The sequence below is a fragment of the Pristis pectinata genome, chromosome 8, assembly GCF_009764475.1.
Source record: "Pristis pectinata isolate sPriPec2 chromosome 8, sPriPec2.1.pri, whole genome shotgun sequence".
Taxonomy (NCBI): domain Eukaryota; kingdom Metazoa; phylum Chordata; class Chondrichthyes; order Rhinopristiformes; family Pristidae; genus Pristis; species Pristis pectinata.
Window position 1 is genome coordinate 21,774,994 of NC_067412.1, and position 20,944 is coordinate 21,795,937.

General features: G+C 39.7%; 1 protein-coding gene across 1 annotated transcript; it reads left to right on the forward strand.

The window, feature by feature from the left end:
* The first annotated feature begins 899 nt into the window (after window positions 1-899).
* Window positions 900-20,872, forward strand: eci1 (enoyl-CoA delta isomerase 1). The gene is made up of 7 exons (XM_052021971.1): window positions 900-977; window positions 6,935-7,072; window positions 10,956-11,083; window positions 13,989-14,135; window positions 15,331-15,452; window positions 17,891-18,069; window positions 20,383-20,872. Exons 1-7 carry the CDS (start codon window positions 938-940, stop codon window positions 20,547-20,549), a joined length of 921 nt encoding a protein of 306 aa, XP_051877931.1. The 5' UTR covers window positions 900-937; the 3' UTR covers window positions 20,550-20,872.
* The last annotated feature ends 72 nt before the right edge of the window (window positions 20,873-20,944 follow it).

Sequence of the window (20,944 nt, forward strand, 5' to 3'; positions counted from 1 at the left end):
CAGTTTCTCCAAGTACCACCGGCTTTCCGTGATTCAGAAAGACCACTTTAAAATTAAAACCTCGCCTTCGGATGCTTTCATAGACTGACCCCGACTATGATCTTTCCGTTTGTACATAGGTCTATATAGCCTACATACGCCCCGCCCTTCTGACTGTGAACTTCCTCTTTAAATTCCCAATCCGCTCTTATTGACCACATGATTTTTCCTCTCTGCAATGGTTTATCTGCCTTTAAAATCCGCTTTACAAACTTCCTCATAGCCCTTCCCAATTATTCGCTTTCCACGTCATAACCGCACCATTCTCCCTCCCTCTCCTGCTGAATTGTTCCTCTTTCTGTAAAATATATTGATTTATTTACTCATATAAACATTTTTTTTAGTTATGATGACAGCTTCGTGTAGCTCCTATCATTTCCACACAGGTCACACCATTTGTGGATCATTAGATGATTATCGTGATCCTGCTGAAATTTCCATTGAATAATTTGTTGCTATATTGGGGAAAGTGCATGTATACCTTTCACTTTCTACCACGGCTGCTCTAAAATCCAGAGCATTGTTCGGCACTCCCACATCTGTCATGCAATTATCCCTTTATATGATTACATAGTTTGCTGATACTTCAATAGAAAGTAACGATGGTCTCCTCAATCATACAAATAAAGCGAAGAGCAACATATCTTCCTAAATTAAAATCCGTTTGGTGCTATGCACATTCTTGAAACTGGACGGGAGCAATCGGCGGACGTACTTTACATCCGGAGATAAAGACCAAAGTGTGTGGTTTTCCAAAAGAGCCGCACCACTTTCCCCTCGATTTGCAGGATTACTGTGGGTTTGCAGGCTGCAACAGCACAGGTTGCAGTGCCGTCGTAGCCCGAGAGGCAGCGCTGCTTCCCGCCTCAGAGTTTCCGGTTTCCGTTCCCGGCAGAGAATGGCGTCGCTGTTGAAGGCGGTTCGAGGGTTTTCCTCAGGTCTGTGACGCCGGGGTCCAGGGTGGCAGCCACGGGGTGCGGGCCTGGAATTCACTGGATCAGCACCAAAGATTAGAGGGGAGTTCAGGTATTGCGAGCTCAGTCCCAGTGCCCCGTTTTTAGCCTGCCCGGCACCAGTTGCCTGGCCAGTGCCAGTCCCTTTAATGCCCTCTGCCTGCCCAGCATCAGTAGACTGCCTGGTATCAATACCAGTGGCAATGAAATGCCAGTACTCTCCCTGATACCACGACAGTGCTGTTACCTTGCCCAGCACCACCACAGCCTGTACCATTGCCCAGTTCCACTGTAGCATCATCGTCCTACCCAATATCACTGCAACACTACACTGCACTGCCCAGTGCACCAGTGTCAGTATCCTGCCCAGCACCAGTTTCCTGTTCTCTGCATGCACTCCGTGCACCAGTGCTGCGTTGCACAGTGCCATCGTTGCTAATCACAAATACCGTACCCAGTATAATGTAAGTACACTTATCACTGCCAAGTTAATCCACATTTTACTACCAGTACGTGGATCACCAGTAAAAGCAATAATAGTGATTGTCAATCACTATACATCAATAAAAAGTGGATCACCCAGTAAATTTTCAGACTTGTGCCCTCTTCTGTGTGCTATCTTATTTGAGCAATTCACCTCATTTAGATTAGTATTCCACAAAACTACCAAATTTTGTTCCTGAGCTATCTAATATAGACTAAACCATTTAGTTTATAGCAGGATGGCTAAACTTACTGGCCTTCAGAGCAACTCAATAATATTCAGAAGTTTGAGAGCTGCAAGGTATGCACAATATGAATTTTTATTGCAGACATTCCAACTTATAAAATTTATGCCAAGATGCTAAACACATTCTTGCTGCATCCTGGCTATTTACTGATGGAATTAGAGGCCTTGTGATTTTCCAATATAGTTGTAAGTGTTTAGGAATCTAGATGGTAAGTTGTCAAATGGCCGAGTTGCTTGGCCAGATGTTGGGCAAAGCTCTAATTTGATTAACTACTTCACAGAATACTACGATTCAAAGCAATATGTTGTATTGATAGTTGACATGAGTCATATAATGGTGTTCTTATAATGAGGATACTTTGTTCCTGGTACTTGCTTCCAGAATTCAATCATAGCCTCAGACTTGCACATCACTTTCAGAGCTTGCTTCTCTTGGAGTTCCAATAATTCCACCTCTACAGTAAATGTTTCCATAACCATCATTTTGCGAATAAGACAGCTTTCACTGACTACATCAATCATGTACAGAAGAATCTGTACCAGATTGACGTAGTCAGTGAAGGGGAAGCAGAATCTGCACATCAGCAAGTCTTTAAACCTGGCCTGGAAGTCATCAAACAGTTCTTGCAATTTACCTTTGTATTTGTCGAGTTTGTAATCTTTTACTTGGATTTCTGGTGGGGTGTTTACCCTACTTTGAGTTGCAGAAAGTGATTGAAGTCTTATGTGATTACATCTCTGCAGAAAATTTAACTGTTAAGGAAGCTGATGACTGTCTGAGTAGGGATACAATATGACCTTATCCTTGCCTTGGACTGTTAAATGGAGTTTACTATCAGTAAAAAAATAACAGGTTCTACATTCATTGCTCATCTTCATGTTGCGGATATGGTTTCCTGTTTTCTTTAAGGAAGGCAATGATAGGCTCCAAAATTTTCACAAACCTATTCAAGTTGAAAATGGTTGAAATTGATAAGTTCTTGGATAGTTTTTTGTGTTACAATTCGTATTACAATTATCTGCTTGTAGGATTCATGATGGATGATGCAATGAACAGGAAAAATTCTGGAAATTTGGGATGAGATTTCAAGAGTGTAGCAAAGCCTACATCTTTTCATGGTGTTGCAAGTGCTCCATACATCGTAACACAGAAATGTTAATGCAACAGTCCCTTGGTACTTTCCAATGATCTGTCGGGTTCAGTCTTTATATAAGCACCATGATTGTTTCTTTTACCACCACTATATCCAACATTTTTCTTTTATCCAGAAACAGTGAAACATAATATTTGTAATTTGTCTCCTTTGTGGATTCATCAATAGTGAGGCTGATTACTGGAGAATTCTTTAGATTGCTTTGCATTCAGTTTGCAGCATTAGCACCAACCTAGGAGACAATAAATACTGCCTCTTTGTAATGTGGCACAAAATTGGTGTTTGCTTTATTAGTTGTAGAAGTTTTGTGTTGTTTGCATCTAAAGTTAAAATAATATTTTAAATAAGATATTTCCTTAGCAAGTTCTCCATTCAAATACAGACATTTGGTATGAATGGTATTTCATAAAATAATTTTAAAATCATGCAGGATAACCACTCTAAAGTCATTACAAGGTAACCATGGTTGAAAACTAGTGACTGGTTTTAAGGTGACAATTGAAGTTGCTCAATTCATTCTGAATGAGTGATGCTTTGCAGATAAGGCACATCTTAAGCAGTTAATGCTGGTTTAAAACTTCTAGCTGAATCTTCATAACTTGGTTTCTTACAAAATGATAATGTAATTCACATCCAAAAAATGAATGTAGGACTATTAAATCTTCTCACAGAAATATTCTGCAGGGACATTGTAAGCATACTGCTTGTATTCACCACAATGGCTAAAAACAGTCTGACTGTAGCTTTCTGACATTGTAGTCCCATGATATCACATGCAGTGCATGTTTCATAGCCTGTCTGCCAAGTGTGGACAAGACATAACAGCTTTCATGATATATATCTGCCTGCTCGGAGGGAACTCTGTGCTGGGCATCATAACCCTCCTGTTATATATCTGCAGGCTATACGAGCTTCTTGTATTTTTGATATTTTTAAAGCGAAATGAATGAAAATAATGGTCCATTAGCCTACTGTAGCTGCTAAATCTGAAGGGAGCTGCCACTTGCATGCAAGTACATGCCACACTATGCTTGACCACCGAATTTCACATGGAATCCAGCAGTGGAGACCAGAAATGTTAGGAATCCCCCTGCATCATGCTACTTCAAGCTAACTAGTGTTGTCGTAGGATGGGAATCCTTATTTGTCCTTTTAAATATTTTAAAGTATTTATTAGTGCTTTTAAATATTTATTAGTGCTAGAATGTGTTTTCATAACTTTTATTTATAAACAAGTAACATTTTTCTTTCCTTAACTAAAACAGTTTATAAGTTTTTGAATATCAGAGTAATTTAAAATCCTTACAAAACCCCTCAGACTGGCAAGGGAGCATGACTCTGCTCCCAGCCTTGCCTCTTGTCAAAAGCTGTCAGGATGTTCAAAGGGCAAGCTTCTGTGGTATGTTGGATGGGGTCTAATTGTGCCTTTTCATCTGACTCTGAGAGGCCCAGGACAATATGACCATGCATCCATAAAGTTCATATTGACATGGAGAGAACGTGGCGGGGTGGGCGGGTACTGAGTTGGAGCGGTGGGCTGAATCATTAACAATTCAGCCCACAAATTCAGCATGGTTGATAATTATTTCAGGCAAGGAGTTTTATGGTTGAGAAAAAAAAATTCAAAAACAGTTAGGCCTGAGAGTGATTTTTTTCTTAGTTTTCTCAGTTAGAACAGGAAAAAAGTCAAGTCCAACATAAGATCCCTGCATTTGTTTTTAATAAGGCAATTATTTCCATTCCTTGATGCAGTCTCCCTTGCATTCCCTCTCTTCTGAGCTTCGGTATTTTATGAACTTGCTGAACATTATCTGCTTTCTGTATTCATGCTGCTATGTTGCTTCTTTCCTGTTAAAATGCACTTCCTCCAAACAGTCTATACTGTTTTAATAATCCCCTCCATTATTACATACTATTGTAAGGTTCTTCCTGCATTTATTTTCATGTTTGTCATCAGGAGCTCCTATTTATTTCATAATTGGATACAATTCCCTGTTTCAATGTAAGGGTTTATTTTCAGTTTTTATTTAAATGCTGGTGTTGGAGTTGCTACTGGAGTGAAATAGCTTAAGACTTAAGTAGTTGCATGACATTTAGAAAATCATAAGGCAAATAACCAGAATCAACATGGCTTTGTGAAAAGGAAATGGTGCTTGTAGATTTATTACAATTCTTTGAGGCTATAACTATCAGTGCGCAGAAAGGGGAACAAGGATCAGGATTTCCAAAGGGCATTTGGTGAGACAGCACAAGAAGGTAAGAGCTCATTGCATTGGGGATAATATATTAGAATGGATAGAAGCTTAGATAACTAACAACGCTTAGAAAGGTAGGATAACTGGGTCACCTCATTCTGGTGAGTCTTGATTTGTGGGGCCTCAATTTACTCTTGAGACAATGATCATTGGGAAAGCAGGTTGTGAGGAGGATGACACAACAAGGATGCAAAGGGATTTAGATAGATTAATTGAGTGATCAAAAATATGGCTGATGGAGTATAATGTGAGGACGTGATGTTATCCATTTTGCAATGCAAAATAGAAAAGCGGAATACTGTTTAAATGGAGGAACCACTGAATGCTGCTGCATTGAGAGATCTTTGTATCGGCAACAACCTCACACTCGGTGTCAGCAAGATCGAGGAACTGATTGTTTACGTAAGAAAGGGAAAGTTGGGAGAACACACATCAGTCCTTGTTGAGTGGTCAGCGGTGGAAAGAGTGAGCAGCTTCAAGTTCGTGGGTGTCAACATCTCAGATGCAATCTTGAAGAAAGCACACCAGTGGCTATACTTCGTTAGGAGTTTGAGGAGATTTGGTATCTCAGCAAAGACTCCCACAAATTTCTGTAGATGTATGGTGGAGACCTTTCTGACTGGTTGCATCACAGCCGGGTATGGAGCCTCCAGTGCAAGATGCTGCAGAGGGTTATAGACTCAGCCAACTCCATCACAGACACAACCCTCCCCACCATCGAGGACATCTTCAAAAGGAGATGACGCTAGAAGGTGGCATCCATCATTAAGGACCCTCACCATCCGGGATATGCCCTCTTCTCGTTCCTACCATCAGGGAGGAGGTACAGGAGCCTGAAGACCCACACTCAATGATTTAGGAACAACTTCTTCCCCTCTGCCATCAGATTTCTGAAAGGTCCATGAACACTACCTCGTTATTCCTTTTTTTTTGCACTTTATTTATTTCTGTAATTTATGGATTTTTATGACTTTGCACTGTATTGCTGCTGCAGAACAACAAATTTCATGTCATATGTCAGTGATAATAAATCTGATTCTGATCACACATGAAAGGCTGAAAGTCAGCATGCAGGTGCAGCAAGTTATAAGGAAAGTAATGAACCATTGCTCTTTATTGCAAGGGGAATGGAGTACATGTGCAGAGAAGTCTTGCCACAGCTGCGCTGGGCTTTGGTGATTCACCATTGGTCTCCATATTTAACTATACTAAAATATATATTGGAGGCAATTTAGAGAAGTTCAATAGGTTGATTCCTGGGATGGATGGGTTGTTGGATGAGGAAAGGTTGAATAGGTTAGGTCTATATTTAGTGGAGTTTAGATACTGACAGTTTGATACAGAAAACATTAGATTCTGAGAGGATATTTCTCCTCATGGGGAAAACTAGAATCGGGACATAGTTTCAGATTAAAGGGATCAGCTATTTAAGAGGGAGATGAAGACTTAGATCTCTGAGAGTCGAGAATCTTTAGAATTCTGTACCACAGAAAGCTGCTGAAATGGAATCACTGAATATATTCAAGGGTGAGATGAACTTTTGAACTATTGAGGAATCATGCATAAAGGTGAAGGGGCAGGAAGGTGGCATTGAGTGCAAGATCAGATCAGCCCTGATCTTGTTGAGGGGCCATGTGACCTAGTCCTGCTCATATTTCTTATGTTCTCATGAGTTCAATTTTGTAGGAATTGTAAGATTATTAATGTACTACCAAATCAATTTTCAATAGAAGAGATACGGTTAGGATTAGATGTTCACATTCCCCATCCATTTAATAGCTGTAATGTTTTTGTGTGTTTTAGGGCATACATCACTTTATGGGATTAAAAATTTACAATACAAGTCCAGAAGGATTTTGTGCCAATTACCTTGCAAGTCATCAAGCCAGAGGAGATCATTCACAAATAAGAACATGAATGTGGAACTGGACAACAACACAGGTAATTTCAGAAAAATCTGCCCCTGTAAACATTTGCAGATATAATGAGGGCAAATGTGGGCCCCCTGCAGACAGACAGGAGAATTTATAATTGTAAACAAGAAAATGGCAGAGGAATTAAGCAATTGCTTTGCGTCTGTTTTCATGGAAGAAGATGTGGAAAACCTGCTGGATAAATTAGAGAACTGAGGGTTGAGTGAGAATGATAAACCAAAGGATTTAATGATTCATCAAAAAATGGTACTAGAGAAGAGGATAAGCTTGAAAGCTTAAAAATCCCAAAGATATGATGATCTACAATCCAGAGTTTTGAAGGAATGACCTTAGAGATAGTGAATGCTCTGGGGGTCATCTTCCAAGATTCTATAGATTCTGGAATTATTGCTGTGAATTGGAGGGTGGCAAATGTGACCCCACTTTAAGAAAGGAAAAAGAGAAAAAGCAGCAAACTACCAACCTGTTAATCTAACTTCTAGCTTTGTTTTTTTGTTACAACTGGATGGCCAGATTTGGACTGAGACAGACTCAGTGAATTGGTTTCATTTGCAGAAAGTGCTGTCCATAACCATACCTTCCTTTGCCCATAAATGGTATGTATCAGTGGGTTGAGGAATAATTCATTAGGGAATTGATTAAGGAATTGGCTTTTGTGTGTGGGGTTACAATAGTCTTCAACCTAGAGAACTTGAATGAAGACTGTGTGTGACAGTATAGCATCTGTGGTCAAACTCTAATATTCCTTGGCACACTTGGGACTTTGGTGGCGCCAGTCTAGCAGATTTTCCACATTATTAGTGTGCTAACACATTTTAATCCATTTTGTTTTAAGATTTTACAGAGTAGAATTATAAATTTTCCAATGAACCCAGTAAATTTCAAGGGGGTGTGGGAAACAGAACCAGGTAAGTTTCAAGGGAGTGCAGGAACCAGGGCTCTGGTGAGTGAAATGGAGCATAGAAATTGAGGCCCTGGTGAGTGAAAGGGAGCATTGGGCCAGAGCCCCCAGTGAGTGAAAAGGAGTGTAAGAACTGGAGCCTCGGTAAGTGGAAAGAAGTGCAGACACTGGGGCCTTGGTGAGTGAGAGTCCAGGAACTGGGGCCCCAGTGAATGGAAGGCAATGCGGGAAATGCGACTCTGATGAGTGGAAGGAAGCACAGGAATAGAGGCCCCGGTAAGTGGAAGGGAGAGTGGGAACTGGGGCCCCAGTGAGTGGAAGAAAGTGCAGGAACCGGGCCCTGGAGAGGGAAAGGGAGCACAGGATTCAGTAGCTGGTGAGCCAGATGCCAAACCATCGGGAATTCCAAATATTCTATAGTGGATTGTCCGAGATTTGCTGTATTATGCATCTCCTTTGATCGATATTGGGGTAGCAGGCTCTCACAAGCACAAATAGCCACGTGGGAGAGGATCTGAAGGCAAAGTTGAGACTTCAATTGAGCAGACATTTGTGAGAACTATACTCCTTTGTGCCTACTGATTTTCCTAGAGTTTATCTTCACATGAAAAATTTGCCAGTGTTGAATGCAAAATCTGGCACAAAAATGGGATTATTAGTCCAGGGCCTTCCATTATTTAGCTGACGCTCACCTGATATAACGATATCATTATTGTTAATTGAATTTGTGCTATTCTTTGCAAATTTCAACACAAAGCATTAGTCCCACCATTCTCGCTTTCCCCATCATTACCTGTAACTTTTGCTCTACGCCTCCGATATCCTGTTATTGAAACAGCCCTAAACTTTCGATTGGTCTTCTGCAACCATTGACAGGATAGAAAATTTGAAGAAAGCCTGGAAATTGTGACTTCAGTTGACAACCGAGAGAGAAAGAATGACAAAGCATATGGAGTCAAACTCTTAACACATTGGCCAGGAGGGAATTTTCCCTCACTTATACACATTTTATGCATATCTCCCTATCTGCCCATTTTAAAGAAAGGTTTAGAAGATTTATTGAAGCACAATTGATAACATAATCTTAGAAGAACCAGTATTGTATATTCTGTGTCTGTTCCTTCCGCCCCCAACTCTTCATTACTAACTGCAAAAAGATGCATTAAAACTTTGTGCTTGAATATTGCATTCACAACAAAAATGTTGTGAGTAGTGGAGTACTGGAATTGGGAAAATACCAGAGAATTCAGAGTGGAGGTTTAGAACATAGAAGAACATGGAACATTACAGCACAGTACAGGCCCATTGGCCCACAATGTTGTGCCGACATTTTGTCCTGCTCTAAGATCTATATAACCCTTCCCTCCCACATAGCTCCTCATTTCTCTATCATTCATGTGTCTATCTAAGAGTCTCTTAAATGTCCCTAATGTATCTGCCCCCACAACCTCTGCTGGCAGTGCGTTCCATGCACCCATCATTCTCTGTGTAAAAAAAAACTTACCCCTGACATCCCCATATATCTTCCTCCAATCACTTTAAAATTATGTTCCCTCGTGTTAGCCATTGTCACCCTGGGAAAAAGTCTCTGACTATTCACTCGATCTATGCCTCTTATCATCTTGTACACCTCTGTCAAGTCACCTCTCATTCTCCTTCTCTCCAAAGAGAAAAACCCTAACTCACTCAACCTATCCTCATGCTCTCCAATCCAGGCAGCATCCTGGTAAATCTCTTCTGCACCCTCTCTAAAGCTTCCACATCCTTCCTATAATGAGGCAACCAGAACTGAACACAACACTCCAAGTGTGTCTAACCAGAGTTCTGTAGAGCTGCAACATTACCCCGTGGCTCTTGAACTCAATACCCCGACTAATGAAGGCCAACACACCATATGCCTTCTTACAACCCTGTCGACCTGTGTGGCAACCTTGCGGGATCTGTGGATGTAGACCCCAAGATCCCTCTGTTCCTCCACACTGCTAAGAGTCCTGCCATTAACCTTGTATTCTGCCTTCAAATTCGGTCTCCTGAAATGTATCACTTCACACTTATCCGGGTTGAACTCCATCTGCTACTTCTCAGCCCAGCTCTGCATCCTATCAATGTCCTGTTGTAATAGACAGCAACCTTCTACACTATTCCCAACACCACCAACCTTTGTATCATCAGCAAACTTACTAACCCACCCTTCCACACCCTCTTCCAAGTCATTTACAAAAATGCATAAAACCAACTACTTTTTCAAGTACTGACTTGACAGGCCAAATGGCGACCTTTCATAATGCAAACTCTGTGATTCAATGAAAGCATCTCAAAGACATTAAGTATTCTCAGAACTAAGGGGCAAGCCAGCTTTTTTTACTTCTAGTGCAAACAACCTGTTCACTGATGTCTTCCTTGTATAGGCACTGATTATGCGAGCTGCACTGTAGCTTCATAATCTATGGAAAAAACAGCAAGTGAGAATGCAACAAAGTGTATAATGACTTATTTTGTGTTCTTAATGGTTGTTACTTGATGCACATAAAATATGTGTGTTTCCATACTATCTATAATGGTTTCGTAAAATATGTGAGTGAATGTTTTAAAACAAAATGAAGTATGGTCAAACCAACTAGTTGCCCTTTATTTCTCACATCCTAAATATTGTTGACTGAGATTATGTACTAACAGTCAGGGGTGGGGATTGAATCTTGTGTCTCAGGAGCCAGAGATTACCAACTGAGCTGAGTATTCAGTAGGGGTCAGGTTTCAACCACTTTAAGACAGTGCAGTTCCATTGTAGGCAGAGAACTTATTAGAGCAGTAGTGGGACAGTTATCAGTGTAACTTTACAAATATTAATTAGATGTGCAAAGCCTCCATACCCTCTGGCTAAAATTCACAATTTTTCCTGTTTGCCATCAACTTTTGACATTTACAGGCTCACTTTTCATTGCATAAAAGGATGACAAAAAAAACTTTAAAACCTATAACTTCCTTTCAGGAGTTGCTGTGATTAAGATGAAGAAGCCTCCTGTTAATAGTCTAAGCCTGGAATTTCTCACAGAGTTCGCAATTAGCATGGAAAAACTTGAGATGGACCGAGAATGTCGTGGAGTAATCCTCACTTCTGTATGTATGATCAATGATTCTGGTTAATTATATCATAGAATGATACAGCATTTATCTCATCAGAACTATGCTGGCTCATTGGTAGAATGACTAAATTATTTGCACTCCCAATGCACTTTTTCCGTAGATGTTCATTTGTTCCCAATGAAAAATATATCTAATTCTCTGTTAAATGTTCGAATTGAATCTGTTTTCAGCACCATTTTGGGTTGTGCATTCCACATCATGCCAACACATGGTAAAAGAACTGTTTTCTCATATCACCACTAGTTCTTCTGGAAGTTACATTAGATCTATGCCCTCTTGCTACTAACCCTTTTCATTGGAAACAGCTTCTCAATTAAAGAATAGTGGGCTAGATTTTGCAGGAAAATCGGATGTTTCCCTACTTATGTGCCAGCAAGTTAGGACTTTACTGAAAGCTGTTCCTATAGTTCAGCTGACTATACTTTGCCATTGTTTTGTCTGGGAACCACAAAATCATGGAAAGTTCCCAGTGCTTAATCCTAGGGAATTAACTTGCACAACCTGTACCACATGCAAACAGGTACATGCAGTTCTTCTCCATTGATTTCAATGGAGGAGAATGAATATCATGGATTAGGTGTCGTTACTTCTAGATTTCTTTGAGTTTATTGAAAGGTTTTCAATTTAATATATTTTCAATTTTAATGCAGTTTGAATAATTGTAATAACTTGTAATAATTCTTAAATGTATTGAATTGTTTGACATTCTTAATAGTTCTGGAATGTTTACAAAAATCAAAAACATTAATTTTGTTTTGACAGTTGGCTAAGCCAAGAGGCATGGCTTTGTTGGCTGTCCAAGTTTTCCTAAGTGTTTCATGGATGGGGCTTGAAACAGGGCAACTTTGCTGCATGGAAGGCTCTGCCGTAGTGCAGGGCTTTGCCATTGAGGATCACTGATGGGGCCTTGGAAATACAAAATGATGCCACTCAAACTGTACAAAGTAAACCTCAATCTCTTCTTGGATCGACATATGCTCCTGAATACAAATTTGGGATCACTACCTGTTACAAAGCAAAGGGCCACATAGGTTCTAGTTATTCATTCACAAAGTGGATCCAGATATTTCCAATTTCTAACTTGCTCCTCAAATGTGTAATGAAATGGTTGTGTAACCATGTACTTCAGAGCAATTCCCAAATTTGTTTCCGGAAGTATGTACCTTATCTCAATTGAGTTAGCCTTAACAGGTCTGCGAACAATCATCCACTCCAGACTCCTACCTAGTAATTAGGTTGAAAGTGCTTATTTGAATAAAAGCAAGTGAATCTAAAGCACCATCAATACTTACTGTGTAGGATCACAAAGAATGGACTCTTGAACAAGCTAAGTACTACATAAGAATGTAACAGACACAAGCAGGAGTAGGCCACTTGACCCATAGTTGCTGCTTCCCCATTCAGTGATATTACTGCTGATCTTTTACCTTGGCCACTTTCCTGCACTCATCACATATCCCTTGATTTCTTTAATATCTAAAAACTATTGATCTCCGTCTTGAATATACTTAGCCAACTAGCCTCTATAACCCTCTTGTCTTGTGAATTACAAAGATTGCTTGCTGAAACTACATATTAGATTTTTGGTTACTCATGTGCAAGGACACCTGTGTCCCTCTGAGCACCAACAACAAACATCATTTTGAAAAATTAGAATTATAGAATTGCATGTTATCCAAGAAGAGAAAAAAAACAGTGAAAACCAGCAACAAATTTCATCTGATTATGTTACTTGTTCATTTGGCAGTTTATATTAGAAGTTTTTTTTTATCTTGTGAATTGCCTGCAGATTACCATTTTCCTGGGGGATATTAGGAAGAGTAGAGTACAATTATTGTTTAAAAAATATTGTTTTGAATTTAAAACGTTTTGTTATTTAAGAACACAATTCATCCTAAGTTGGATTGTGAAATCTGAAGTTTAAGAAAATTTCATTGTTTCTCAGGGGTTTAAATATAATTCATTTTAAATTATTGACTTATGCATTTCTTCATTTTACCTTGAAATTGACTTTACAATAGCTTTGTTAAATTTACAAGATAGATCAAGTATAGATATTAAAATAAAATATTTTAAGTGTTTCCACAGTGATAATTGCAAATAGAATCAAATTCAGAGTTAACTGAAATAAACCCTGTTGGGTTCTGTGATAATTTTGGCTTGGAATAAAGGGGTTTGATTATTAGAACACAAATTTGAATCAGTGCAGCCCAAACTAAAGTTGGAGTTTCGCATTTTCTGAAGGCTAATTTTCACCTCATCAAAAATATGTATGTGAAATATTGTTAATCAAAGGAAAGTGAAATTATTTATGCAGTGTTTTATCTATACACAGCTGACACAATAAAATGGCTGTTTCTGGTATAATAGAAATATGTTCACACAGTAATGAGATCACTACTAAATACTGTCCGAATGAACATTGGTTTTTGAATTAACGGCATGTCACCAAGAAACAATGTGTTGTAGCGGCTAGCTACATACTACAAAATGAAGACACCGAGTCGCTGGTTCGAAATCAGAAGTCGAATGAACGACAGGGGCGCGGTGCGCCTTTAATATCCCAAAACTTTCAGCGCTACAGTTCCCGCGCTGATGTCACACGCAGGTCACCTGATCTTCCCGCGCGCGGGCTTTCCTAGCCCGACGATGGGGAAGAAGGAGGGCCCCGCGCCATCTTGGATTGGGGCCTCCGATGACGTTCGCGATGTCGGGAGCCGGTTCGATGCCGGTGCGGTGAGTCGCTACAGTGTAAGATAAGAAGTTTCACCTTAAAATAAAATCAGTCTAAAGTACAAGTTGATCTTAATAAGCTTTCTAAGTGTTTGAATTGTTCTACATTTTGGAAGGATGAAATATAATTATGCTTTAATTTTAGTCTATTCCCAACGTCTTTTCTGCTGGCTTGGATATCAATGAGATGTATGGGAAGTCACCAGAGCATACAGGGGAGTTCTGGAGAGCTGTTCAGGAAATGTGGTTGAAGTTGTACGGATCTAACCTGGTGACCATAGCTGCAATCAATGTAAGTGATCCAATAGTCTTTACAATTTGCAAATCATTTGTTTGGATTGTTATTTATCCTGACATTTTTCATGGAAAGAACAATTAAATTAGAATATGAAATCCTACAGATCCATATTCATTTAGGAATCTCACATTCATCATTTACTTGAAAGGTTAAGCAGATTTTGAACCTTGTTTGAATGGATAAGTGTATAATGTATACATTCTGGGTACTTTTGCAAAGGACTACAAAGTGTGGAGAGGTAAAACGAAAACAGAAAATGCAAGGACTACTCAGCAGGTCAGGCTGCATCTGTGGGAAGAGAAACAGTGTCAATATTTCCAGACGGAGACTCTTCGTCAGAACTGAAAAGGAGACAAAAGAAGCTCATGAAGCTTCAGGGAGGATGGGGGAGGCCAATGTCTTTGATAAGGTGAAACTGGGCTGACCATTGGGATAAGCTGCAAACAAGGCTATCTGAGGTAGCACAGGAACCTGAGGAACCTGTCACTTATTTACAGGATAATGGTGGATACAAAAGAAATCAATAGGTCTGCTTTCCTATTCACTCAAAACTGGGCTACAAAAACATTTTCATTTTATTTCCACATTCCTTAATATTAAGGAATTTGTGGTGTCAGATATTGCCTCGCAAGCTGACAAACAAGCCTTTGGGGGTATGTCTTTAAAACTAGCATCATCAGCACATGGAATGACTGAGTATATGACTCTCCCCACATACTGATGAGACCAACCAGGCATGGGATTAAATGTAGAGAGAGGGACTGCCAAATTGCATTGGAAGTTTGGCACATCAGTGAAGTTTTGCCAATTAGGACACAGAGAATGCGCTGCAGCCATTATTGACACATGGGAGGCCAATGTGTTCAACCCATTATGTTTTTTATTGACTCCCAGTTTGGGTTCTGCACTTTCAGACTTTGCAGCACTTCCTCAGAAATGTACTGAAGTGACATCCTGGATTTTTGCACTCAAGTCTCTAAGTGGCACTTACATGAACCCTGACTCAAAATCAAGATTACTATCAACTGAGTCATGGCATTCCGTCTCTCCGTTCCAAGCTGCGTTGTATATTGGACTTTTATTCTTAAAAGTAACAATTGAAAACTTGTTTAGCTATGTTGCTGTTCAAGTAACTCAGTTAATGCAGTTGGTCCATGTTTTGAAATTGGAATTTCCATAATTATTCTAGGGAGCCAGCCCTGCTGGAGGATGCCTCATGGCAATGGCTTGTGACTACCGAATTATGGCAGATAATCCAAAGTATGGGATTGGCCTTAATGAAACAAAGCTTGGAATTTTTGCACCATTCTGGTACGTCATCAAACATTGTTCAATTAAATGTATAATTGTTACGTATTGTTACCAGCAGGCACATTAGTGCAGCAGTTAGCGTGATACTATTACAGCGCCAGCGACCCAGGTTCAATTGCGGCCGCTGTCTATAAGGAATTTGAATGTTCTCCCCATGAATGCGTGGGTTTCCTCTGGGTGCTCCGGTTTCCTCCCACATTCCAAAGACAATGGGTTAGGAGCTGTGGGCATGCTATGTTGGTGCTGGAAGCATGGCAACACTTGCGGGCTGCCCCCAGAACACTCTACTCAAAGATGCATTTCACTGTGTGTTTCGATGTACGTCTGCCTAATAAAGATACCTTATTATTTGATTAGTTATGATTCATGTAAAAATAAACTTTCTCATTCTCAATACTTTAGCTCTGCATCTCTTTCATTCTTGGATTCTACTTGTCTTCTACTATTTATATGTATGATTCTTTCCCTTACTGCCATGACTTTCTGACTCTTCAATTTCCCTTCCCATCTTGTTCGGCCCTTTGCCTTTTCCACCTATCACCTCCCAGCTTCTTGCATCATTCCCACTATCCTGTCCCCTCTCTCTCACCTGGATTCGCCTATCATCTGCCAGTTCGTGTTCCTCCCCCTCTCCCATCACCTTTTTATTCTGGCTTCTGTCCTCTTTCTTTCCAGTCCTGATGAAGGGTCTTGGCCTGAAAGGTTGACTGTTCAGTTTCCTCCATAGATGCTGCCTGACCTGCTGAGTTCCTCCAGCATTTAGTGTCTGTTGCTCCAGATTTCCAGCATCTGCAGCCTCTCTTTCCCGTTAATTTGAAATCTCTTCCGCCATCCTTTTTCATGTTTGAAATTTCCTGTGTAATCTTAGATCTATAACTCTTTCTTGCCTCCTTCTTTATAGATGTTTGTTTCCTTTTGTTCCACACTCTTCATTATGTTTAAGGAATAGTAAAGCATCTGCAGAGCATGTATATTTTAAATCCCAAAGCAGAAAATCAGCAATTGCAGTGATATTTTGAGCTGATTTTTATTTCCCCCAAAAGTTATCTGCTTCTGAATATGGTGCATTCTCGTCAAATTTTTTTTTACTGCTGTGGCTTTCATTCCAGGCTGCTGTTTTCTTCTGGGACAGGGCTTTGTATAGCAAATGTAATTCTTGCTTGCAGTGCTGTATCTGAACATTGATCAGGTATGAGTTGCATCAGGGCTGATCTGAAGGCATAGATTTGCCATGGAAATTCATTTGTATTAGGGGAACCATTCTAATGTGTCATTGCAGCAACATTTAATAGCACCCAAACATAATTCATTGGACAATGTTGATAGGCCCTGGTATACTTTCCTTCATGTACTCTGAAATTGCAGAGCATGTAAATCTTGGGCAGGTCAGATCCAGGGGGACTGTTCAGGTTAAGTGGATCTGTGGTCCAACTGGAGCTTCATTATGGGGTCAGGCAACGGCATTGGTCATTGGCAGGAGGGGAATCTCATTCTGGGATTGGGTTCATTGGGTGGTGAACTGAGGGTCCGCTGGGGAAATGATAAGGGAGTCAAAGGAGAATTTGAAAGTTGGGGGTGGTCAGTGACTCGACCGAGGAGTCAGGTATAGAGGGGCAATCAGGGAGTTGTGGTACTGTGATCAATGAATGGCGGTTGTTGGTGGCGTCTGAAGAAGAGGTGAGGGAAGCTACCTGAATGGGGCTCCCAGCCCCCACTCTAAAATAGATACTAGTTTTTGTTTTTCTGTAATAATAATGAATAGAGTTTATTTCTGGGACAAAAATCATCCATGTGTATAGACATCTGGATAAATTATGATGAAACTGTTATGCTTTAGTTTTCTCAGTGTCTTATACTTGCATTGTTTTTAATTGGGATGGGCACATTGCATGAAAGGCCATAATTTAATGCTTATCCCTAATTCCCCTTGAAAAGGGGGTCCTAAAACACCATTTTGAATCAACGCAGGTACTTCTTAAGTGAGGTAGTGCTAATTCTTAGAGCTATTAACTAGTTCCATCTGCCCACCCCCTCCTTATCTAGTTGCACTTATCACCTTCCTGACATCAGATTACAGTATCTGCAGCCTCTTGTGTCTCTACTTATCACCTTCCAGCCTCTGTATCTAACTCCACCCCTCTCCCCTTCCCTGCCTGGCGCCATCTGCCCATTATCTCCCTGCTCATCTGGTTCCACCTATCGCCTGCCACCCACTGCCTCACACCCCCCCGCCCCCCTTACCTCTTTATACTGGCTTTGTCCCCTCTGTGCTCTCAGGCCTGATGCAGGCTGCTGACCTGAAATGTCAATCCCTTTGCCTCCACAGATGCTGCCTGACCGGCTGAGTTCCTCCAGCAGCTTATTTTTTTGAGCCCTTTATTAAATAGTGAATGGATTTTGATTCAAAATGTAGCTTTTTCTCCATGTCATCATCAAAGGTTCAAGGACACCATGACAAGTACCATTGGAAAGAGAGCTACAGAACATTCTCTTCAACTTGGTCTATTGTACAGTGCTCCAGAGGCTTTGAAAATTGGACTTGTTGATCACCTCGTGCCACAAGATAAAATTATGTCAACTGCTTTGAGCATCATGTCAGAATGGTTGACTATTCCAGGTAAAACTATTCTGAATTTAAAAATGGTAAAATGTAAAATAGTTCTGATGAATCTTTTTCAGGAAGATCTTATTTTATCATTCCTGCATAAAATTAAAGAAAAATATTTGCATAAAAAAGTGTGCTGAAAATGTGCTCAATTGTAGTTAGAAATTAACTTGTAACTGCATACGTTGGAAAAACAAACAAAACGTTGTCATTTTAGCTCTGAATTTCATGTGAGCATTTCACATTGAGAAAGCCTTTAAAACACCTGTGGTTCCATTAGTGCCTTATAATTCAGCCTCTATGTTCTTTGCATGCAAAACATATTTTGTATGTCAAAATTATAACCTCCCTGAGTTACTTTTATTTTTTTTAATGAAATCAGCTTTTCAGAAAAAGTATTTAAGATACAGACAACTACCACATTAAATGCAATTTTTTCTTTTGCCAGTGATTTTAAATGTATAATTTATGATTATCTCACTAGGGGGAATAGTTTCTCTCCATCTCTCATCTCCCTTTGAAGCTGTAATCATGAATATGTCTATTTTACTCTCTCCCACATCTTTGTTCCAAGGATGGCAATCCTTATTTTCCCGTCACTAAAGCCCCTCATCCTTGATAACTTCTGGTAAACCTCCCCTGTTCTAAGCCCTTAACATCTTTCCTGAAATGTGCACCTAGAATTGTCCACAGTACTCCAGCTAAAGTCTAAGCAGCAATTTATAAAATTCTAGTCTGATTTCATGGTTTTACATTCTGCACATCTATAAAACCCGGGTAACCTGTGTGCTTCATTAACCACTTTAATAAAACCACAAAGACACCAAGCTTGCTCTGCCAACACTTTCAAAATCATGCCATTTATTTTGTACTGAACTTCCATATTTGGCCTCCCAAAATGCACACTGTAGACTTTTTTGCATCAATAGCCCTCTGCCGTGCTTTTCATAACTATTTACTATGTTGTCAAGTTACAGATACTAAATTTAAAATGGTCTTTTGTGTGTGTTTATCTCTACATAACTAGTTCTTTGGAAATAGTTGATTAGTGACATTTAGGTTTCCTATTTATGACCAGAATATGGAAAGTGCCATGAATTAGGTGCAGAAGTAGGCACTTAGCCCTCAAGCTTGCTGCACTATTCGAAAGGATTGTTACTGATCTGAACGTAACCTCAACTCCACATTACTGCCTACCCTAAATAACCTTTCTGTCCTTGATGTGTGAAGTACTTGTTTAACTACATAGTTCTAGTTAAGTAATACATCTCTTTTTTCCATGTCACATGCTTTTTTTTCAGAATCAGAATCAGGTTTATTATCACTGACATACGTCATGAAACTTGTTTTGTGGCAGCAGTACACTGCAAGCCATAAAGGCATAAAAATTTCTATAAGTTACAAAAATAAATAAATAGTGCAAAAGAGGAATAATGAGGTAGTGTTCATGGACCGTTCAGAAATCTGATGGCAGAAGGGAAAGAGATGTTCCTGAAATGTTGAGTGTGGGTCTTCAGGCTCCTGTACCTCCTCTCCGATGGTAGTAATGTGAAGAGGGCACGTCCCAGGTTGTGAGAGTCTTTAATGGTGGATGCCGCCTTCTTGAGGCACTGCCTCTTGAAGATTTCCTCGATGGCGGGGAGGGTAGTGCCTGTGATTGAGCTAGCTGAGTCTACAATCCTCTGCAGCCATTTTTGATCCTGCACATTGGAGCCTCCATACCAGCTGTGATGCAACCAGTCAGAATGTTCTCCACTGTACATTTGTAGAAATTTGCAAGATGAATAGAAATGTTGCAGCCTGCTTCCCCACTCTCTGAACTTAGCATTACGTGTTAGCCACAGCTCTGAGCTAATTCTCCACATAATTTTGTTTGTACAAAGGGGGCTGTAACTTCCACTATGGTCTATTCCTAATATGTGACTGAGGTCGGCAATCCAATAGCATGGCAGATTAAGGTTTTTTTAAAATTTCATTTGCATTCTGCATTGCCATCATATCTCGGCATGCTTTTTCTAGCAGGGCCTGTACACTGTTGCAGTCTTAACTTACTTCCATATATCATTTTGTGACCAGGCGTTTAGCAGTTGCAAAGTAGCAGGGTCTTTTCATCTCCCATGGCCTCAAAACGAGGTAAATTCAGTGAATATACACAGCTTGATTGACCAGACTTAATATATGACATAACTTTACTTAGCTTGAATATACTTTTTAATTCCTCTTTCTTAATGTAAGATTCTTTAAATTAACTAATTATTTGAGGTCAGGTTTTTTCTTTCATTTCCTTTACAGATCTGTTACCTTTTTAAACCGTTTACCTTGCAGATCACGCTCGGCAAATTACCAAGGCCATGATGCGGAAGCCAACACTTGATCGACTTTTGACTCAAAGGGAATCAGATATACAAAGTTTTGTCAATTTTATTGGCAAAGATTCTATTCAGAAGTCACTTGAGATGTACATGGAGATGCTAAAACAAAGAAAAAGTTGAGTAACTATGTTGTTAAACAGGGTGTCATGACTTATTGGATAATGATTCTAAAGACTCTCTTAATATCTAATTGTATTTTTCTTTAATTATTTCAAGAGATCTTGGAATTTTCTGTAATTTTATCAATGAAAATTTACATCCTTTTCAAAATGACTGAAAGACAAATGGAATTTGTGTCCAAACCCTTTGTGATTTAGAATGCGAAAGTGCCTAAATCTGCTGCTGTCAGTCTCTTGATTGTGCAGTTTAATCAAGAATAACAAGTATCTTGTAGAATGCCTGAGTGCTTTAATAGTAATTAAAACAATATCTTCTCAGTGTAATTTTTACTTATTTGGTTGAATCTTTACAAAGCAAGTTTGGGCAATATTTTGGGAATTCAGAATATAAACTTT